This window comes from Tasmannia lanceolata, unplaced genomic scaffold (assembly GCF_043159265.1).
Source record: "Tasmannia lanceolata isolate RefF3 unplaced genomic scaffold, GAP_Taslan_0.1 ptg000044l, whole genome shotgun sequence".
Taxonomy (NCBI): Eukaryota; Viridiplantae; Streptophyta; class Magnoliopsida; order Canellales; family Winteraceae; genus Tasmannia; species Tasmannia lanceolata.
This window is the reverse complement of record NW_027518721.1, coordinates 19,892,459-19,911,333: the sequence shown is the minus strand read 5'-3', so window position 1 is coordinate 19,911,333 and position 18,875 is coordinate 19,892,459. Positions and strand designations below refer to the sequence as shown.

General features: G+C 38.7%; 1 protein-coding gene and 1 pseudogene across 1 annotated transcript; both read right to left on the bottom strand.

Annotated features, from left to right (window-relative positions):
• Positions 1–227: 227 nt before the first annotated feature.
• On the bottom strand, positions 228–1,037 carry LOC143863400 (secoisolariciresinol dehydrogenase pseudogene; annotated as a pseudogene).
• Positions 1,038–9,800: 8,763 nt separating this feature from the next.
• LOC143863773 (secoisolariciresinol dehydrogenase-like) lies at positions 9,801–14,492 on the bottom strand. Its single transcript, XM_077374536.1, has 2 exons — positions 14,334–14,492; positions 9,801–10,795 (listed from the first exon to the last, which is right to left on the bottom strand). Exons 1-2 carry the CDS (start codon positions 14,369–14,371, stop codon positions 10,003–10,005), a joined length of 831 nt encoding a protein of 276 aa, XP_077230651.1. The 5' UTR covers positions 14,372–14,492; the 3' UTR covers positions 9,801–10,002.
• Between the last annotated feature and the right edge of the window lie 4,383 nt (positions 14,493–18,875).

The following is an 18,875-nucleotide window of genomic DNA, read 5'->3' as shown; positions in this document are numbered from 1 at the left end:
CGTGTCGCCAATTTCGGTTTCGGAACGTTTCTGAAATTTCGGATTTCGGTCGAACTTTTAAAACCATGCTTGCGACACAATACTGAAATAAAATTTAAAATAATTTTCTTTACCAACAAGGTCAATTTTTTATTGAATTCATAGAGGCCCTAAAATAAAATGAACAAGTGGAGGATAGGAACAATATCATTAGATAGATTGGCAATCGGTGAAACCTCATGGCAACATCAAGAAGCTGAAAAATGCATAGCAAACATTGGATTGACAATGGTGTAACCACCATCAACTACAAGGTTGTGACCACTCACATACTTGGATTCATCACTTCCCAAATAGAGAGCAGCATTAGCAATGTCTTCTGCTTTAAGATAGACCCCCTTAAGATTAGCAGGACCCTCCATTGCCTTCTCAAGCTCTTCACCCTTTGCGGTAAAAAATTTCTCAGCCAAAGGGGTTACAAGACCATAAGGAGAAACACAATTTACTCTAACACCAAACTGCCCGAGCTCAACGGCCGCGTTCTTCTTGAGCCCCACCAGCGCGTGCTTTGAACTTGTGTAGGCATAAGTACTGAGCCCACCTAAGACAGAAGCAATACTAGCTGTACTAATTATGCTGCCGCGGTGAGCCGGGATCATGACCCGTGCAGCATGCTTGATGCCTAAGAAGGCCCCTGTTAGATTCAGGCTAAGTACTCTTTCAAAATCCACCTTCTCATTGTTAATAATGCTTTGCTTGTACGCGTCTAAGGTGCCCGCATTGTTGAACATTATGTCGAGCTTCCCATACCTGGTTACAACACTGTCGATAGCATTTCGGACCTGTTCTTCGTCTGAGACATCACAGTGGATGAAGGAATCGGGGGAGGCGAGGTCTTTGCTAACTAATTGGCCCAATTCGTCTTGGACATCGGCTATGAACACTTTGGCACCGTGCCGGTGGAACAATTTGGCCGTGGATTTGCCGATCCCGCTTGCTCCGCCGGTGATCAGTGCCACCTTACCTTCTAGTCTATAGATCAAAGTCAATAGGTTTTTTTTTGTTTTTTTTTTTTTTTTAAATAATCAGTTTAAAGGAGCTAGTAACAACCCTAGTAGGAAAATATGTAAGCATTAAAGAAGAGAATACATGGGATTAACACTTTGTAAAAAGACAATAAGTGATTCTGCTAAAATAAAATTATCATCTGAAGGGCTTTACTCATGTCTCATTTTACTAGAGCATCTATAGCCTATAGGAGGTTCTGGAATTCATCAAACAGGGCAACTTTTGTGAGTTTTTCTAGGCAAGATTAAGAAAGAGCAATGCTAATATCATTTCTCCAATCCATTGTTGTTGTGAAGGGCGCATTGGTGGTGGCTTGATAGAAGAATATTATCTTTCCCGAATAAAATATGTAAAATAAAAGAAAATATGAGATACATTACAAATTGTATGGGGAAACAATGACATTAGGTTTTCAAAAAGATGATAAAATAGAAATTTTCAAACATAATTTGTCTATAGCAAAAAAATTATTTACATAGCGTCTACTGTTAGACCTACCGAGAATGTATTCTACAAAGGTGAATTTAAAGATGATTGGCAATGGGCTTTTACCAATGTTTGATTTTTCATTCGGAAAATGATCCTGACATTCCGCTTTATTTCTGAAAATATGAGTGCCTTGTACTTTCAATTCTTCTTACTAACGGATGGTGCAGTACATAAAAAGACAGGTTTCCCCTTAAGTCTATATATATGCATGAGAATAGAGTCATTTTTTCATCTTCTCCGAACAAGGGTTCTTTCTTCATCCTCTTTTTCTTCTCTTTATTTGGTTTTTTTTCATCACCATTGCCAATGACCATTTCTGCAACTCGAAAGAGGATGAAGAGGGAAAAGAGGAAGAGGAGGATGAAGAAGAAAAAGAAAAGGAAGAAGAGGAAGAATTGACGCTGAGAAAATGGAAGATGTCGGAAAAAAGTAAAAAGAAAGAGGAGGACGAAGGGGAAGTTGGGGTCGAGTTGAGAAAAGTTGAGGTCAAGGCAAGAACTTTTCCCAACTGATCCCCAACTTTTCCTGTCACGAACTGAAGTTTCCCAACGTGAACCAATGTTTCCCCGACATGACTTGAAGTTTTCCTCCATTTACGTGACCCCAACTTTACTAAGTCGACATGAACTTTTGCCGACACGACACAAATTTTTCTCGATATGACCCGAACTTTTTGACTTAACCCCAACATTTCTCGACACGACCCGAAGTTTTCCCGACACGACCACAACTTTTCCTATTTGACACCAACATTTCCTTTTTTTCTCATCTTTTTTTCTTTCATTTTTCTAGTGTCGTCCCTTTTCCGGCATCATCTATTTTTTTCGGCATCGATTCTTCTTTTTCCATATTCTTCCTCATATTTTCTTCCTCTTCATGTTGTTCTTCCTCTTTCTCCCCCTCTTTACCTTCCTTTTATTTTTCTTCGACTTCTTCTTCTTCCTCTCCCTCTTTCTCTTCCTTCTGTTCTGAGTTGCAGCAATGATCGATGAAAAAACATAGCAAATAAGAGAAGAAGAGGAAGAAGATGAAGAAGGAACCCTGTTAGAGAATATCAGGTATACGATCTGATTTTCATTAACTTCTCCAAATGCTTAAGCTTTGGAGTAATTGGTAGTTTCACAAACCCTTAATTGGAGAAGATAAGGAATAAAAATGGCATTATTCTCATACATATAGACTTGATGGCAAAAGGGTCCTTTTTCTTGTACGGTGCCTGTTACGTGCAAAATAGAAACTCTTCTTTTTTCTCTCTTTTTTCTTTTATTATGTGTAGATAGCTAACGGCACATGATGTGTATGTGACGTGGGTTAGTGGAATAAGGTAGGATAAGTCTGCAGTTATCCTGTTATATGATGTAGTTATCATGTAGGTGATGTGGGTGAGTGGGAGTAGATCTTTCTCCTATTTTCTTGTATTGAATGTGGGTTCACTTATTTTAAATTGAATGGAAGCAATCTGCCAGGGTATCATTTTGAAACCCAACAAACACTTTGTGTTAACAGAGGCCAAGGTTTCCTCAATCAAACCTACATCTAGTGTTATTCTTCGTAGTTGTTTTCTAACACCATAGGTACAACTAAGATCAAGAGAAACTCTCCCCAGTACGTACCATTGTGATATCAAAGCTCAGGCATGGACCAACGTGTGGGGCGATTAGAGCAAGCAATGGAGTCGCTTTCAAAAGGCCAGCAAGACATGATGAATTGAATGGCGGAGATGTTCAAAAAATTGAACATACGTGTGGATCAAATCTCTAATCAATCTGCCAGGGAGACGGGGGAGACTTCCCACGCTCCTATTCGAATCAATGAAGATCAGGCTAATGGCAATGGTGGCTCTCATCATGCTGGTTCCACCAACTCATACACACCCAAATTTGTGAGGTTGGACTTTCCGCATTTCAACGGTGGTGAACATCCAACGAGTTGGTTATGTAGGGCAGAACAGTTTTTCCAATTTCATGAGACCCCAGTGACAGAAAAAGTATCGTTGGCTTCCTTTCACCTTGAGGGTGACGTCCAACTATGGAACCAATTGCCGAAGCAAGAAATGAAGGTAGTTACTTGGGAAGAGTTAAAGGATGGGCTCCATTCTCGATATGGTCCAAGCCAATTCTTATATTTCTTTGGAGAACTTACCAAATTGGAGCAAACTGAATCGTTGCGAGCTTACCAAACCCAGTTCGAGAAGTTACTTGCGAAGGTCAGACATCTTCCCCAAGATCGTCAGGTCAGTTGTTTTGTTAGGGAACCACATATTATACCTCGGAACCATTACGGAACCACATTTTATACGCTGGTAACACTAGGGAACAACATTTTCTACCCCAGAACCACTATGGAACCACATTTTATACACCAGAACCACATTTTATACCTCAGAACCACTAGGGAACCACATTTTATACCCCGAAACCACTAGGGAACCACATTTTCTACTCCGGAACCACTAGGGAACCACATTTTATACCCCGGAACCACTAGGGAACCACATTTTCTACCCCGGAACCTCTAGGGAACCACATTTTATACTCCGGAACTACTAGGGAACCATATTTTCTACCCCGGAACCACTACGGAACCACATTTTATACCTCGGAACTACTAGGGAACCACATTTTATACCCCGGAACCACTAGGGAACCACATTTTATACCTCGGAACTACAGGGAACCAAAATTTTTACTCCGGAACCACTAGGGAACAACATTTTATACCCCGGAACCATTAGGGAACCACATTTTATACCCCGGAACCACTAGGGAACCACATTTTATACATAACAACCATTAGTGAACCACATTTTATACATCGAACAGCTAGGGAACCACATTTTATACCCCGGAACCGCTACGGAACCACATTTTATACCCCGGAACCACTACGGAACCACATTTTATACCCCAGAACCACTACAGAACCACATTTTATACCTCAGAACCACTAGAAAACTAGATTTTCTACCCCGAAACCACTACAGAACCACATTTTATACCTCGGAACCACTAGGGAACTAGATTTTCTACCCCGGAACCACTACAGAACCACATTTTATACCCCGTAACCACTAGGTTCTAACATGTAACCAAACATGATTGTATACATAGAGAGAGATAGAGAGAGGTCAAGATAAACATGGCAACCAAACAAAGAGTCTCATAAATATGGTGAAAAAACCAAAGCACAAAAAACATGAAAACATGAAGAGAAGATGTTAAACCTAACCGAAGCTATGTTTATCACCCAAATAAGCAATGAAGATCTTTTTCCAAACTACAATGGCAATGGAGCTTTATCACGTTGGCAATGGGCTTTTTTCCTAATGTACAATGGCAATGGAGCTTTATCACGTTGCAAATGGAGTTTTTTTTTTCAACACTACAATGGTAATGGAGCTTGAAAACGTTGGCAAATGAGCTTTTTTCCAAAACTACAATGGCAATGGCAAGCTTCAAAAACCTTCCATGAAGCCTTGAGGAAGAAGAATGTGGTAGGTAAATGGCAACCTTCAAAACCCTCTCATGGAGTTTTCCACGTTAGAAAAGCCTTGAGGAAGAAGAAGGTGGTAGGTGAGAAGGTAATAAGTGTATAGGGATAGGTGAAAAAGGTGGAGGGAAAAAAGAGGTAGGAGGGGTATATTTGTCCTAAAAGCCATCTTCTCTCACCTGACAACACCTTTTTTATAATTTTCAAATCACTACCCTTTATTCACAATTTAGACAAAACTTTACATTTTTTTAATAATTTTTCCAAGAATAAACGTCCATAAGGAAGATATATTTGTAAAAATAGAAATTAGAAATCAGTATAGTAGAAGATAATGCCCAAATTAGGAAGAAAATAACAATTAAAAATAAATATAAAGCAAAAATAAAAAAAGCAGCCGAAACTTTAAACCCAAAATAGAAAGAAATCAAAAACATAAAAAAAAGGCCAAGTTGGGAAGAAATTAACAATAAAAATAAAGCCAAAATGAAATGAATAAAAATACAGCCACATCTTAAAGCCCCAAATAAAAATAAATTTAAAAATTAAAACTAAAGCCCAAATTAGAGAGAAATTAACAATATAAATATAAAATCCAAAATAAAATTCACTAAATTCACAAAAGAAAATAGCATGATGCCTTTACCCATCTTATTGCCAAACAAATCACACACCAATATTTTCAAGGGGTTTGAAAATTAGAAGAAGAAAACAAAATCCAATGAATCCATTTTTTATCTTTGAGATATATCCTTTCTGTTCATACCTGTTTTGTTTTTCTGAAAAAAATGTCATTACACAAATTTCCGTAACCTTGTTTGTGTTTTTTCTCAATTATTAATTAAAATGCTTTTTGGTGGCTTCTGCTAATAACATTGTTAATCCACAAAGCATTGATTTTGATAACCATAAAGAAAAATTGATATCTATAGAAAAAATGAAGGCCACCAAGTGGTTATAGAATTCAGTACCTCCATTCTGTAATAGTACATATAAATATGCTTGGACAAATAGAAGCGCAGGCAATGTAATAGGTTCCAAAACTCTTATTTCTTAACATTGGATTGTGAAGACTCTGGTTTCTCTTTTGCAACCACATATGATTCATGCTCAATATAATTTTCTCCATTTGAGTAAGAATATACCAATTATTAATTTTTTACCCTACAAAAGAACAATTACAATATATTGAAAGATGAAGGCAGCAGAGCAGTTATACATATAGCTTGATCTGGGTGTCAAAATGGATGGCCGGATTTTAATCCAAGGACAATAGCTAAAATGCAAAATAATTTGCAATCGTCGCAAGAAGAGTGCTCTAATTTGGGAGGCACTAACAAAGATGTAGGAAGTAAAACCGCAGATTCGGTAAGAGGGGAAAAACAGTTGCATGTGGTTTTTGATTTTCAAAACTGAGCAACTCATAAGATTTCATTGAAATAACAACAAAAGCTTAATAATATTCAATGAGAATCTCATTGTTTACACCATAAATTATGGACAATACACACAACATCCTCTACAGAGATGGATAACATATGATGGTGTGGTTCTCTTAAGCATTTGTCTTCCTTGCCATTAATTGTAAAAGGAATTGTCACTAATACCATATACTACTATATAAAATAAAAAATTTTACCCACCAATAAAATAGAAAAGGAGAAAAAGAACATTAAATGCAATTGAACAGAACCATCAATTTTATTGTAAAATAATAACAGAAATGCATAATTAGTTTTTTAACATTAAAATAGTGAAAAAAAAACTAAATATATCCATTAGAAATTGAAAGGGCTGCTATTGTTGGGATTTGATGAATTAGGCAAGACTTTCTGTTGATCATTTGATCTATCTGGGTAAACCATGATAACATGAAGCTCTTCCCTGCCCTGACAACAAATGGCATTAGAAAAAAAACTACATCAAACTCCAAATACAGATGCAATGAATCAGAAGGGATGTAAAACAATGTGGAGATTTAGATATCTACTTGGTCTTTTGGCTATATTTTTTAGCTATGTTTCCATGTTTAGTGCTAGGAAGGAACATATAGAATTCCAGGGCTATTAAAATTAAAATGGAGCTCAAAATAGCATGGAGCGAGGAGGAATAACATGCTCAAATTCCAAAATAAACAGTGGGATAAAATGAGCAAAGAAATTATAAAGATGATCAAGCAAAAACATAAAAAACAAAGTAAAAAAAAATCAACTCAAAGAAAGGGGTAAGGAGGAAAAAAGAAAGTTATTGTTGCTTTAATCATAAGTTCCATATCAGGTCCAACGATCCTATAGAAAAACAAACATGAAGCAAGTAAAAAAAATGAAAATATATAATTCCCATTGCCAAAAAATAACACAAGAGAAGAGGAGAAAAAAGGTTCTGCAACTTAAATCGGCTGGAAGGAAGAAATGATCCAGCTTTATTCAGCCGGAAACCATCTTCACTGAACTCGTACAAAAGATTATCTTGCAATCTACCAACTAATCTTTCACAACCCAACCGAAAACCTAACAACAGCCCATCATAAAGCAGGGGAAGAAAATAATATTACTACTTTTAATATCACCAAAATTGTACGTTTACCCTTGTTGCAAAAACAAAATGAATGAAACATTTTGTGGGGCAAAATGCATAGCTCAATTTGTTTAATGGGGAGATTTTAGTTCTATTTGCAACCCATAAAAAACTACTTATGAGAGCACGGTTTGTGGTTTTTTTTTTTTTTTTTTATGTAGAGTTTACAACATAGAGTTGATACTAAACCCATGGTAGAAACAAAACTGAATCCCAAAGGACACATAAACAATAAGACAAAAAGACAAGAAATAAAATGGACCTGGGAAATCTGAATGGTTTTCTGCTTCCCGGCTTGCCAACAATGATGGTGGTGGTGTTATTTTCTACCAGATAAGAATGGAAGTAAGGTATTTGAAGAGGAAGAGGCTTTGCCTCTGCTTGCCACGGCACTAAAACCCTAGTCTGAGTGAAAATAGTAACAATCAGAAAGAAACCCACGAATGATGGAAACCCATAATCAAAGAGGATTTAATGGGATTATTATGGAAACGTTACCACTTAATTGGTTGTGTGTTATTGGAAACGTTAGCTGTTAATTGATCTTTAGCTGTTATTGGAAACGTTACCACTTAATTGGTTGTGTGTTATTGGAAACGTTACCACTTAATTAGTTGATGTTAATTGCGATTTAGGCGAGAATGAGATGTGTTGGCCAAGACGCCCCTAATTGAGCGTTAATTGTGATTTAAAAAAAAACGTCAAATTAAAGCCATTTCACGCCCCTCCTTTGCATGTGATGACAGCCACATGTTGACTTTTTGGCAGATTTTGTCTTATTTATTGATGTGGCTGTCATCACTTACAAAGGAAGGGTGTGAAATGGCTTTCTGCGAAGGTGCCCCCCCCCCTAAACGTAGTTAATGGAACTTTCTAGTTAGATGGGAACCTCTTTGGTACTAGGGCCATATTTGGAAACTGGCCATGAATTTGTTTTCATGAAAAATTTAGTTTCACTGGCAGAGAGATTTAAGAGGGCACAAAATCACATATGAGTAGAGGGTGAGAAAGCCTGAAGAAAAAAAAAAGGAATAAAAACACTCCACTCAAAATATGATTGATTATTTATTATTTTATTTTTTTAGAAACTTTTCACCCTCTACTCATTGGTGCCCTCTCAAATCTCTCCTTCTCCCAACTACCCTACCCCTAGCTCATCGGGTTCGGGCTGAGCCCAGCCCAAGTTGCACCCCTAATTTTTCCCAAAAGAGCATTTTCCCTTTTTGAATAATGCCAAGTGAACGTATTTATACAAAAGAGTATTTAACACTTAAAACACCATTCAAATGAAACTTATGTGAATCTTTTTCTTAAAACTTAAGATTGAATCTATGTCACACCCTGACCCTACTGTATAAATTTTGTTAGGTTCTAGGTCTTCCCACCCTCCCCGATTTTGTTTTCCAGCATCACTAATTGTGCCTGACCCACTTCGAAGGCCCGTCCCTTAGAGATTCTGAAAATGTGTCTACACAGGGAGAGGGGGAATCCACATATATAGCCCAACAACCTTTCCTCCCTTTCCGATGTGGGATCTCACAATCTAATAAAACATGTGAGATTATAAATCCTTAAAACTCATTATTCTAATCATTTGTGAAATAATTTTACTACTTGGGCACTGCTCATTTAAGATTATGTCAAACGATTGTGAGTGCCAACCCCGTTTATGGGGCCCACAATTACGCTTAAATTTGAGTCCAATAATCAGTTGTCATAATCTTAAACAAACAGGCCCTTGTACATTAACCCTTCCTCCCAAACCTACTATGATTCTACTCTTTCCATACACATATTGTTCACTTATAATGAGTTATTATATACATCATCTTAATTTTATGATGCTTCCCACACGCTTCATATATACTTTTTAAAGCCTTTTGCTTCCCAATTTTCTCTCTTTTAAACCCATTGATTACCGCTTCTGCTTCAGCTTCCCGCGTCACTTCTCGCACTCACTTCCCATTTGGCAACTATACTATGTATCCACTACTATAGTAGGTAGGACACAGTGGTGCATCCAAACTGACCCAAAAGGTTTTTAACAGGTCCATGAGCTTGTGGAATGTAGAAGCAGTTTCCGTAACTCAGGCTCACCAAAGTGGCTTGAGCTAATACTGTTAAAAAATAACCCCAAAAAAAATAAAAATCTCTTGATCGCATCCAATCACATCATTTTAGAGTTTGGTTCCATTCAGTTAATAGAATCTACCCTATTTGGGAAAAAATCATATATAAATCATTCCCATTTTTCGATTACGTTTGTTACAAGCCTTAATATATAGTCTCTATCTCTTAAACTACTAAACCTTACATTAGGACAAGGCCCCTAATGTAAGGTTCACAACCTTAAAGCAAGCTGGGAAACAGATGACCATCTAACGAAAGCTAAAAACAACATCAAGAAGCATGGGAAGTGTACATACCAAACGCTGGATTGACAATAGTGTAACCTCCATCAACTACAAGGTTGTGCCCACTTACATACCTCGATTCATCACTCCCTAAATAAAGAGCAGCTTCAGCAATATCTCTTGGCTTCAACACTTCCCCTTTCAGGTTAGAATAAACATTCTTATAAGTCTCACCATCTTCATCAATCTCTAACTTGAAGGGATCCTTAGTCAAAGGAGTTGCTATTACATATGGGGATATGCAATTCACTCGAATGCCGAACTGCCCAAGCTCAACAGCGGCATTCTTCGTGAGACCCACCACTGCGTGCTTCGAGCATGTGTAGGCATGAGAGGCTGCCCCACCAGAGATAGAGCAAATGCTAGCTGTGCTAATTATACTTCCACGGCGAGCTGGGACCATGACACGGGCCGCATTCTTGATGCCCAAGAAGACGCCAGTTATGTTGACGCTAAGGACCCTCTCAAAGTTGTACTTTTCATTGTCAAGGATGTTTGTCTTGAGTTCGTCAACAATGCCTGCATTGTTGAACATGATGTCGAGCTTCCCGTACTTTGTAATGGCACTTTTGATGGCATTTTGGATGGCATCTTCATCTCTGACATCGCAATGGATGAAGGAGGAGTCTTTAGGGCCGAGTTCTTGGCAAACTGAGTGGCCTAGATCGTCTTGAATGTCAGCAATGATGATTTTGGCACCATGGTGATGAAATAGTTTAGCAGTGCTCTCGCCGATGCCGCTTGCGCCTCCAGTAATCAGTGCTACCTTACCTTCCAATCTAAGAGAAGTGTGACGAATCATCAAATTCTGGAGATGCATATGATCGGAGTAGAATATGCAAGGAGAAAAATAAAATAAAGTATAGAAATAGGAATTAATTAGGCAAGTCAAGCCAGTTAAGGTTGTCTTACAGACTTTATTTTCCGATTTATGCAGGTGGCTGCAAGGAAATAAAGTCTCGAAGATACATGCTAAAGTGTGATCGAGGGTATATATATGCCTTTGCAAGGACAATGACCCTGGACAAGATCCTCATAGTGGACTACCTGCGCAATCGACATGTATGGATCATATGTTATTGTGCGCTATGTGTAGAGGCAGGGGGACAATTGACCATATGTTCCTGGATTGGAAAACAACTAGGTATGTGGAACAAAATTTTATGTTGATTCAACATATCATGGGTATTTCCAGCTAAGATATAAGAGCTCTTGGAAAGTTGGTCCTTGGTTCCATGGCATAGAAAAGGCAAAATCATATGGGATGTGATACTATTAGCGGTCATTTGGGTGTTATGGAGAGAGAGAAATGCCAGGGTGTTTAGAGGCTTTGTGAAAATTCCTACTTCATGTACATCAAGATAATTGCACTAATCATTGCTTCGGTTAGATCTTTGATTAGTAAGAGGTGTACAATAGTAGGGAGGTAAGGCCGGTCATCTCACAGGTTTGGGAGCTTGCAGCAGTTTCTTCAAATTGAACTTTGATAGTTCAAGTTTGGATAATCCTGGGCTGACAAGAGTAGGTGGGTTGTTAAGTGATGGAAGTGGAGTTACATATGGGCTTTCATAGAAATAAGAATGCCCAAAGTGGAGTCACATAGGAATCGCCGATGTCAATGAGGCTAGGATCAAAGCGCGGTACACGAAGGAATAAGAATGATACACCAGGACATTCTAGATGAGGTGTCGCTGAATGTGATAAAATGGTTGAAGGGTAACCCATCCCATCCTTGGTGGTTTGGAAGATCGATTTATGAGTGAGTGGATAGAGTGGAGAGAGCTGCAATCTAATTTCATCATGTTAGAAGATCAGATTAATAGTGAGGCCGATAGGCTAGCTAGGGAGGGTGCCTCTAGAGAAGAGTTGGTAGTCTTCGACTTTCTCTCCCCGTGATGTATTGTTATTTTGTGGTGCTTTCTTTTCTCTTCTAGCTTGTATTTCTTGGATCATCTCGATTGCTGGGGTCTCCCGTGTAATTTTTTTTTCCCACTGTTCATGTTACTCTTTGCCATTTATAAAAATGCCTACAACTATCGATATAGGGCTGCACCCCAAGTTCAACACAAATCTAGAATCATCGGCTACTCTAAAGACTTTTGAATGAGACACTAAACATTCTTTTTATAGAAAATAAAAATTCATGAATACACCCTTTCACCTAAACATTTAAAATAACTATTTTTTGAATAATAAAAATAACCTTTGGGGGTATAAGAAGGGGAATCTTATTGTAAATTTTATAGCTCATATTATTTTTATGTTATATGGGATTTGCTAGCATCCATCGCAAAAGGCATTTCACGGATGGGCTGTTGCATGTGAGAAAAGCCACTCAGGTTCACTTTTCAGCAGATTTTGTCTTCATTCACGAGGTGGCTGCTCTCACATGCAACAGCCTACCAGCCTATTCGTGAAATGCCTTTTGCGATCGAAGCTAGCAAATCCCATGTTATATTGTAGGCATTTGCTAGCGTCCATCGCAGAAGGCTTTTCGCGGATGGTCTGTTGCATCTGACAGCAGCCACAGAGGCTCACTTTTCAGCAGATTTTGTCTTCATTCACTCGGTGGCTGTGTCAGATGCAACAAACCATCCGCGAAAAGCCTTCTGCGATGGACACTAGCAAATCCCTATATTGTATGTCCTATTTGTTAAATTGAATCACCACTTAGAGTTGCACTGCAATGGTACTATTTAATTAAAGATGACAGGACTCAGGAGGCTCTCCATATGCCAAAATGCAAGGACTTATATGATCTAAGATATGACTTGCAGAGAAGGTGATATTTGATCCAACAGCAGCTTCTTAAAAAGTGCACTGCTGTTGGATCAAATATCAAGGGTGTACCACTTTCATGGTACTTGACTGTCGGGCACCATATAAAACTGTGATTTGCAATAACAATTTGAGAAAATGTACCTTAGCCATCTTATAAACCACCCATTTTACCTACATGACCTCCTCTCAATGTAAATCAAGAGGATGAGAAGGCCCAATGCCAATCAAGAGAGTAATTGATAGGCCCCATAGAGATGATCTGCACTAGAGATAATGAGATGAACTGAAGACGTCCACATTGACTTAGGAAAAACAAAGACAGACCCGCACAAAACACACATCAGGATACACTAAGGTTGTGTTAGGACTACCAGAATCTGCATGCGTCTTATTTCGAGTATGCCTGATTCAGGCGTTTAATTGGTTCCAAAAAATGAAAGTAATACCGAGGCAGAATCAAAGGGAGAAAATGATGGAATCAGTTTCCCACCGTAAGAAGTGGGATTCTAATTCTACCCCAGTCAAAATGAGACTTTTATTGGAAATTTCTGAATATTATATATAGGGGGAAATGTTTTCTGCGCGATATCTCAGATAAGTTATCTGAGCAAGAGCTCAAAAAATCATGTGGGCCCACATTGTTTGGATGATCCAAAGCATTCATTTGATAGGCCCTTACATAGACGGGGTGTGCCCAAAAAATCAGCTCCATAGGATCATCCTAACCCTTCGATTTTTGGAGGTTAAAAATAGACAGATTTGTGGAGGTTTATACCCATCCACTTTAACCTCCACAAATCGAAGGGTTGGGATAATCCTCTGGAGCAGATTTTTTGTGCACACTCTATCTATCTTTGGACTATCCAAATAAATGCTTCGGATCATCCAAACAATGTGGGCCCATATGTTTTTTTGAGCTCTTGCCCAGATAACTTATATGAGGTATCGAGCAGAAAACGTTTCCCATATATAGGGTGTAGAAACAGGGTGGTCTCTCATTTTGAGCTCTTGCTTGCTGTTTATGCGTTCAAGAGTGCAGAAACAGGGTGGTCGCATATTTTGGGGGATCCAAAGCATTCATTTGATGAGCCCTATCATAGATAGGGTGTCCACAAAAAATCAGCTCCATTTGATCATCCTAACCCTTCATTTGTGGAGGGAACTGGGTAGATTTGTGGACAAACAGTATCCGCTCATTTTCCCTCCACAAATGGAAGGGAAGGGTTAAGATGATCCAATGGAGCAGATTTTTGGTACACACCATCGAATCTCCTCCATAAAGTGCAGTCAAACCCCGATGCTCATCAGCATAGCACAACTTATGCCCCAACCAATGGATCCTCTATCTCTTTCCATCGCGTATAAAGTTATTTAAATATATACTTATCTCTAGTATCGATCCAATGACAAAAATGGATTCTCAATTTTCTAAAATGGAAATCTTATGGGTTAAAAAAAAATAAAAATCCACAGAAGGTGTATCAACAAAGAACATATGTGCAAATTGTTGTAAAATAGGTTTAGGGGGGGAAATACCTCTTGGCAACCGTAGAGAGAAGGGATAGGCTTCCCATGAGCTGGTGCAAAATCTGGACACAAATAGGTTACAATGGAGAGATATTTATACTGATATCATTTGGCATGTTTTTCTTGATTCCGGAGGGGCTGCTGTTATCATTTTGCGTGTTTTAGTAGAAAGGAAGATAATGGATTATGGCATCTATGGGTATGACGCAATTTTTGCGTGCGAGTTTAGTTCTTACGTTTCTGCTTTCACTATCTTGATGGCTTTGAAAGGCCCTTTTCATTTTAGATTGTATTTGTGACAACCTATTGTGGGCCCCAAACAGATTATTGGGGCCCAGAATCAATTTTCCCAATCTAAAACAAACAAAAGCCTAAGATGAACGATTCCTTTTGTCTGCCATTTCCAAGTCAAGTGGAAAACTTGTATTTTGTATAAGGTTTAATCTAATGCATTGCTAGCATAATGAGAAATGAGAGAATATGAGTTGTATCACTAGGTGTTCAATATTTTTAAACCATTACGAGTGCTCTTTTGGTCACATGGTGGCTTTTGAGTGTGTAATTGTGCTTACTCGACTACTTCCTAAAGTTTCATCCTAAATTTCGATATAATTTGCATGTATTACAGGCGTTAATTCATTTTTTAAAACTAATTAAATACCGAAATTGAGCAAAATTGGAATACGATGCCGATTCTAGTGCCTGATTTCATCAATCCAAACACACCCTAAGGTGGTTTTTTGGGGCAATCCTAAAACAAGCATGTCCGTTAATGGATGTGATCGAGTCCGTTAATAGGCACCTTACACCTTCGTTTAATTTTTTATAATGGTTTACCAGATAGGCTCCCGATTAAACACATATGACACCATGTGTGACCCAACATTTATGTTTAGGATTGACCATAAACCTGATCATCTATGTAAGTAGAGTCTTTTCAATGAGAATTTATATGATGGGCGGCCGTGAAAACATGTGAAGTCTAAAAAAGTATGTACGGCCCACGTTTTCTTTTCAATAATGCTGCTTGGATAATGATCCCCATCGCTATTCTTTTTTCTTTTGCACTTTCCCAGTTTTGTTTTGTATGGGGAGGGTTGCATTGACTATATCGATAGCGTTCCTTTGTCATGTTCCAAGTCATTTTCTCTATCTGATGGCATCTTGACGGTACTAATGACAGCCACATGTTAACTTTTTGGTACATTTTGTCTTATTCATTGATGTGGCTGTCATCACTTACAAAGGAAGGGTGTCAGATGGCTTTCTGCGAAAGTGCCGCCCTAAACGTAGTTAATGGAAAGCTTTCTAGTTAGATGGGAACCTCTTTGGTACTAGGGCCATGTTTGGCACCTATCCATGAATTTTTTTTTCATGAAAAATTTAGTTTCACTGGCAGAGAGATTTGAGAGGGCAGAAATCAGTAGAGGGTGAGACAGCCTGAAAAAAAGAAAAAGGAATAAATAAACTCCATATGATTGATTATTTATTTATTTTTTAGAAACTTTTCACCCTCTACTCATTGGTATCTTCTCAAATCTCTGCTTCTCCCAACTACCCTACCCTATATCTAGATCTGGCAAACGCGACCCGTGCCCGGGGTCGACCCGACCCACCCGCAAATTTGCGTGCACGGGTCTGAGTTTTAGTGATAAATAAAACATAACATACAAACCAATCAGAAAGATATAAGATAGAGTTTTTATGAGCCAATTAAAATAAATCCAAATAAGTTATCCTTTGAAATTTTAATGAAGTTAGGTGGTCCCCAGCAGAGTCGCCAGTTTGTGGGACCCAATCCTGTAAGAGGAGCGCTGCCCGCCTCCCTCTCTTGGTCTCTCGTACCCACGCGAATGGCGTGTGCTTTTTATTATTGATTTAATTCATCTTTTTCGTGAACTTGGGATCACTAAAGCAATCCGAATTTCACGCAAAAGAGAATGACAGAGTCGCCGCCTAGATGAGAGATCTAGGACCTATAAGTGACCATCAATCAATATTCGTTACCTGATTATGAGAATGGAAGGTATGGGGAATTACCACCGCATGCACCATTTTTGTCTGATAATCCGGTCTTCAATTTCAAAAGTTAACTCTCTTGAATTTCTTTTAAATGACTTATTTAACTCTATATTAATGTGTGAACTATGTGACAAGCATCCTAAAATCTAATTTCAATGTAATCCCTAATGTATATCTTGATTTTCTTAATTTGTTTGAATCTACCAGCTTACACCATATAATTTTGAGTCCAATAATCAAATTTGGACTTCGAAACTGCTTTGATCATCCTAATTTTGAGTCTTAAAACTGATTGGTGGACTCAATTTTACTTTTAATTTTGAGTCCAATAATCAGTTAATTTTGAGTCCAACAATCAGGTTTAAGACTTTTGGTATCTATGAAAACAGGCTATGATAGATTAAGATGCCACTAAGTAATAGGCACCTTACACCTTCGTTTAATTTTTTATTCTTTTTGGCTTTAGCAATTTGATTTAGATTAGTTTGAGGGATAGTGCCTCTCTAAAAGCTTTTTTAATGGAAAATGCTAGAACCACAATCACCTATGGGAAAGAGCAGAGGATCACTTTATGGGCCCATGTGTGCCAAGTGGATGTGATCGAGTCCGTTAATCTGATCGCCCAATGAAAAGGCGAACCAATGCCTCTGGCCCCACCTTAAGCGAATTATCCTAGGTTGTTAATCTATTAGGCCTTTTTTAGGGTTTCACCAAGAGAGCATAAAACATTGATCTTTGTAGGCCATAATCATAAGAATGTGATGTCTGTTTGATCTGTGACCAAGACCATTTGTGTTATCTTATAATGGTTTACCAGATAGGCTCCCGATTAAACACATATGACACCATGTGTGACCCAACATTTATGTTTAGGAATGACCATAAACCTGATCATCTATGTAAGTAGAGTCTTTTCAAGGAGAATTTATATGATGGGCGGCCGTGAAAACACGTGAAGTCTAAAAAAAAGTATGTACGGCCCACGTTTTCTTTTCAATAATGCTGCTTGGATAATGATCCCCATCGCTATTCTTTTTTCTTTTGCACTTTCCCAGTTTTGTTTTGTATGGGGAGGGTTGCATTGACTATATCGATAGCGTTCCTTTGTCATGTTCCAAGTCATTTTCTCTATCTGATGGCATCTTGACGGTACTAATGACAGCCACATGTTAACTTTTTGGTATATTTTGTCTTATTCATTGGTGTGGCTGTCATCACTTACAAAGGAAGGGTGTCAAATGGCTTACTGCGAAGGTGCCCCTCCCTAAACGTAGTTAATGGAAAGCTTTCTAGTTAGATGAGAACCTCTTTGGTACTAGGGCCATGTTTGGCAACTGTCCATGAATTTTTTTTTCATGAAAAATTTAGTTTCACTGGCAGAGAGATTTGAGAGGGCACAAATCAGTAGAGGGTGAGACAGCCTGAAAAAAAAAAAGAAAGGAGAAAAAGGAATAAATAAACTCCATATGATTGATTATTTATTTATTTTTTAGAAACTTTTCACCCTCTACTCATGTCCTCTCAAATCTCTCCTTCTCCCAACTACCCTACCCTATATCTAGATCTGGCAAACGCGACCTGAGCCCGGGGGTCGACCCGACCCACCCGCAAATTTGCAGGCACGGGTCTGAGTTTTAGTGACCCGCCATAACTAACCCGCGGGTGACCCAACCCGCAAAAACACGGGTCGGGTCGGCTCAACCCACGGGCACCCGCACCGAACGAACGGTCTAGATCATAGTAATCTAACTCATCGCTCTTCTTTTTCTTGTCCGAGAGTGCTTATCTGGTTTTCTGCCACATTTAGTTTGTCACGACTGTTCAAACTTCAACCCGAGATTATCAACCCTAACCCAACCCAAACTGAGCCTCGGATTGAGGATGGTCAACCGTAACCCAACCTGCCTCCAAATCGGGTTGGTTTGGGTTTGGGTTGGGTTCGGGTTGAGTCAAGTTCATCTCGGGTCAAATAGAAAAATACAAGGGAAAACAACATAATCCTAGAAAAACATGAGAAAACTAGAGGACAGAGGTCAGCTTCAGGTCGGTTCGAGTCGCCAAGGCCTCAACCCCAACCTAACCCGAAATTAAATCGGGTTGGCTTTTCCCTACCCTAACTCAACCCAACCCAACCCGAGAAAATGCCAACCCAACCCGATCCAAAATCTGGTTGAACCCATCGGGTTCGGTTGAGCCCGACCCAAGTTGCACCCCCAAGTGAGTGGGCCTAATTTGATTACAATGAGGCCACCCATACCAACGAGTAAGGGGGTCAATGAACGGTCCGATGTACTATCCAAATCAAAACTTAAATTGGCTGCGGATTATCCATTGTGTATTGGTACAGGTGTTCAGGGAACATATTTTCCAAAGTAGGAAAATCGAGCATTTTCGTCCCCTGAAGATTGGGACGATTAAGAAGAAGGGAATGGTATTTCTTCGTTAGGATCTTCCAACTCTTTAGATACACTATTAAAATGGGCTTAACGGTAACATGAAAAACAAAAGTAATGAACAATACCTTTAAGA

Excerpts from the sequence above, each read along its gene's own strand:
- LOC143863773 (XM_077374536.1), bottom strand. The coding sequence starts at position 14,371 with ATGGGAAGCCTATCCCTTCTCTCTACGGTTGCCAAGAG. Across the intron at positions 10,796-14,333 it reads CTCTCTACGGTTGCCAAGAG|ATTGGAAGGTAAGGTAGCAC; the intron begins GTATTTCCCCCC and ends CACTTCTCTTAG.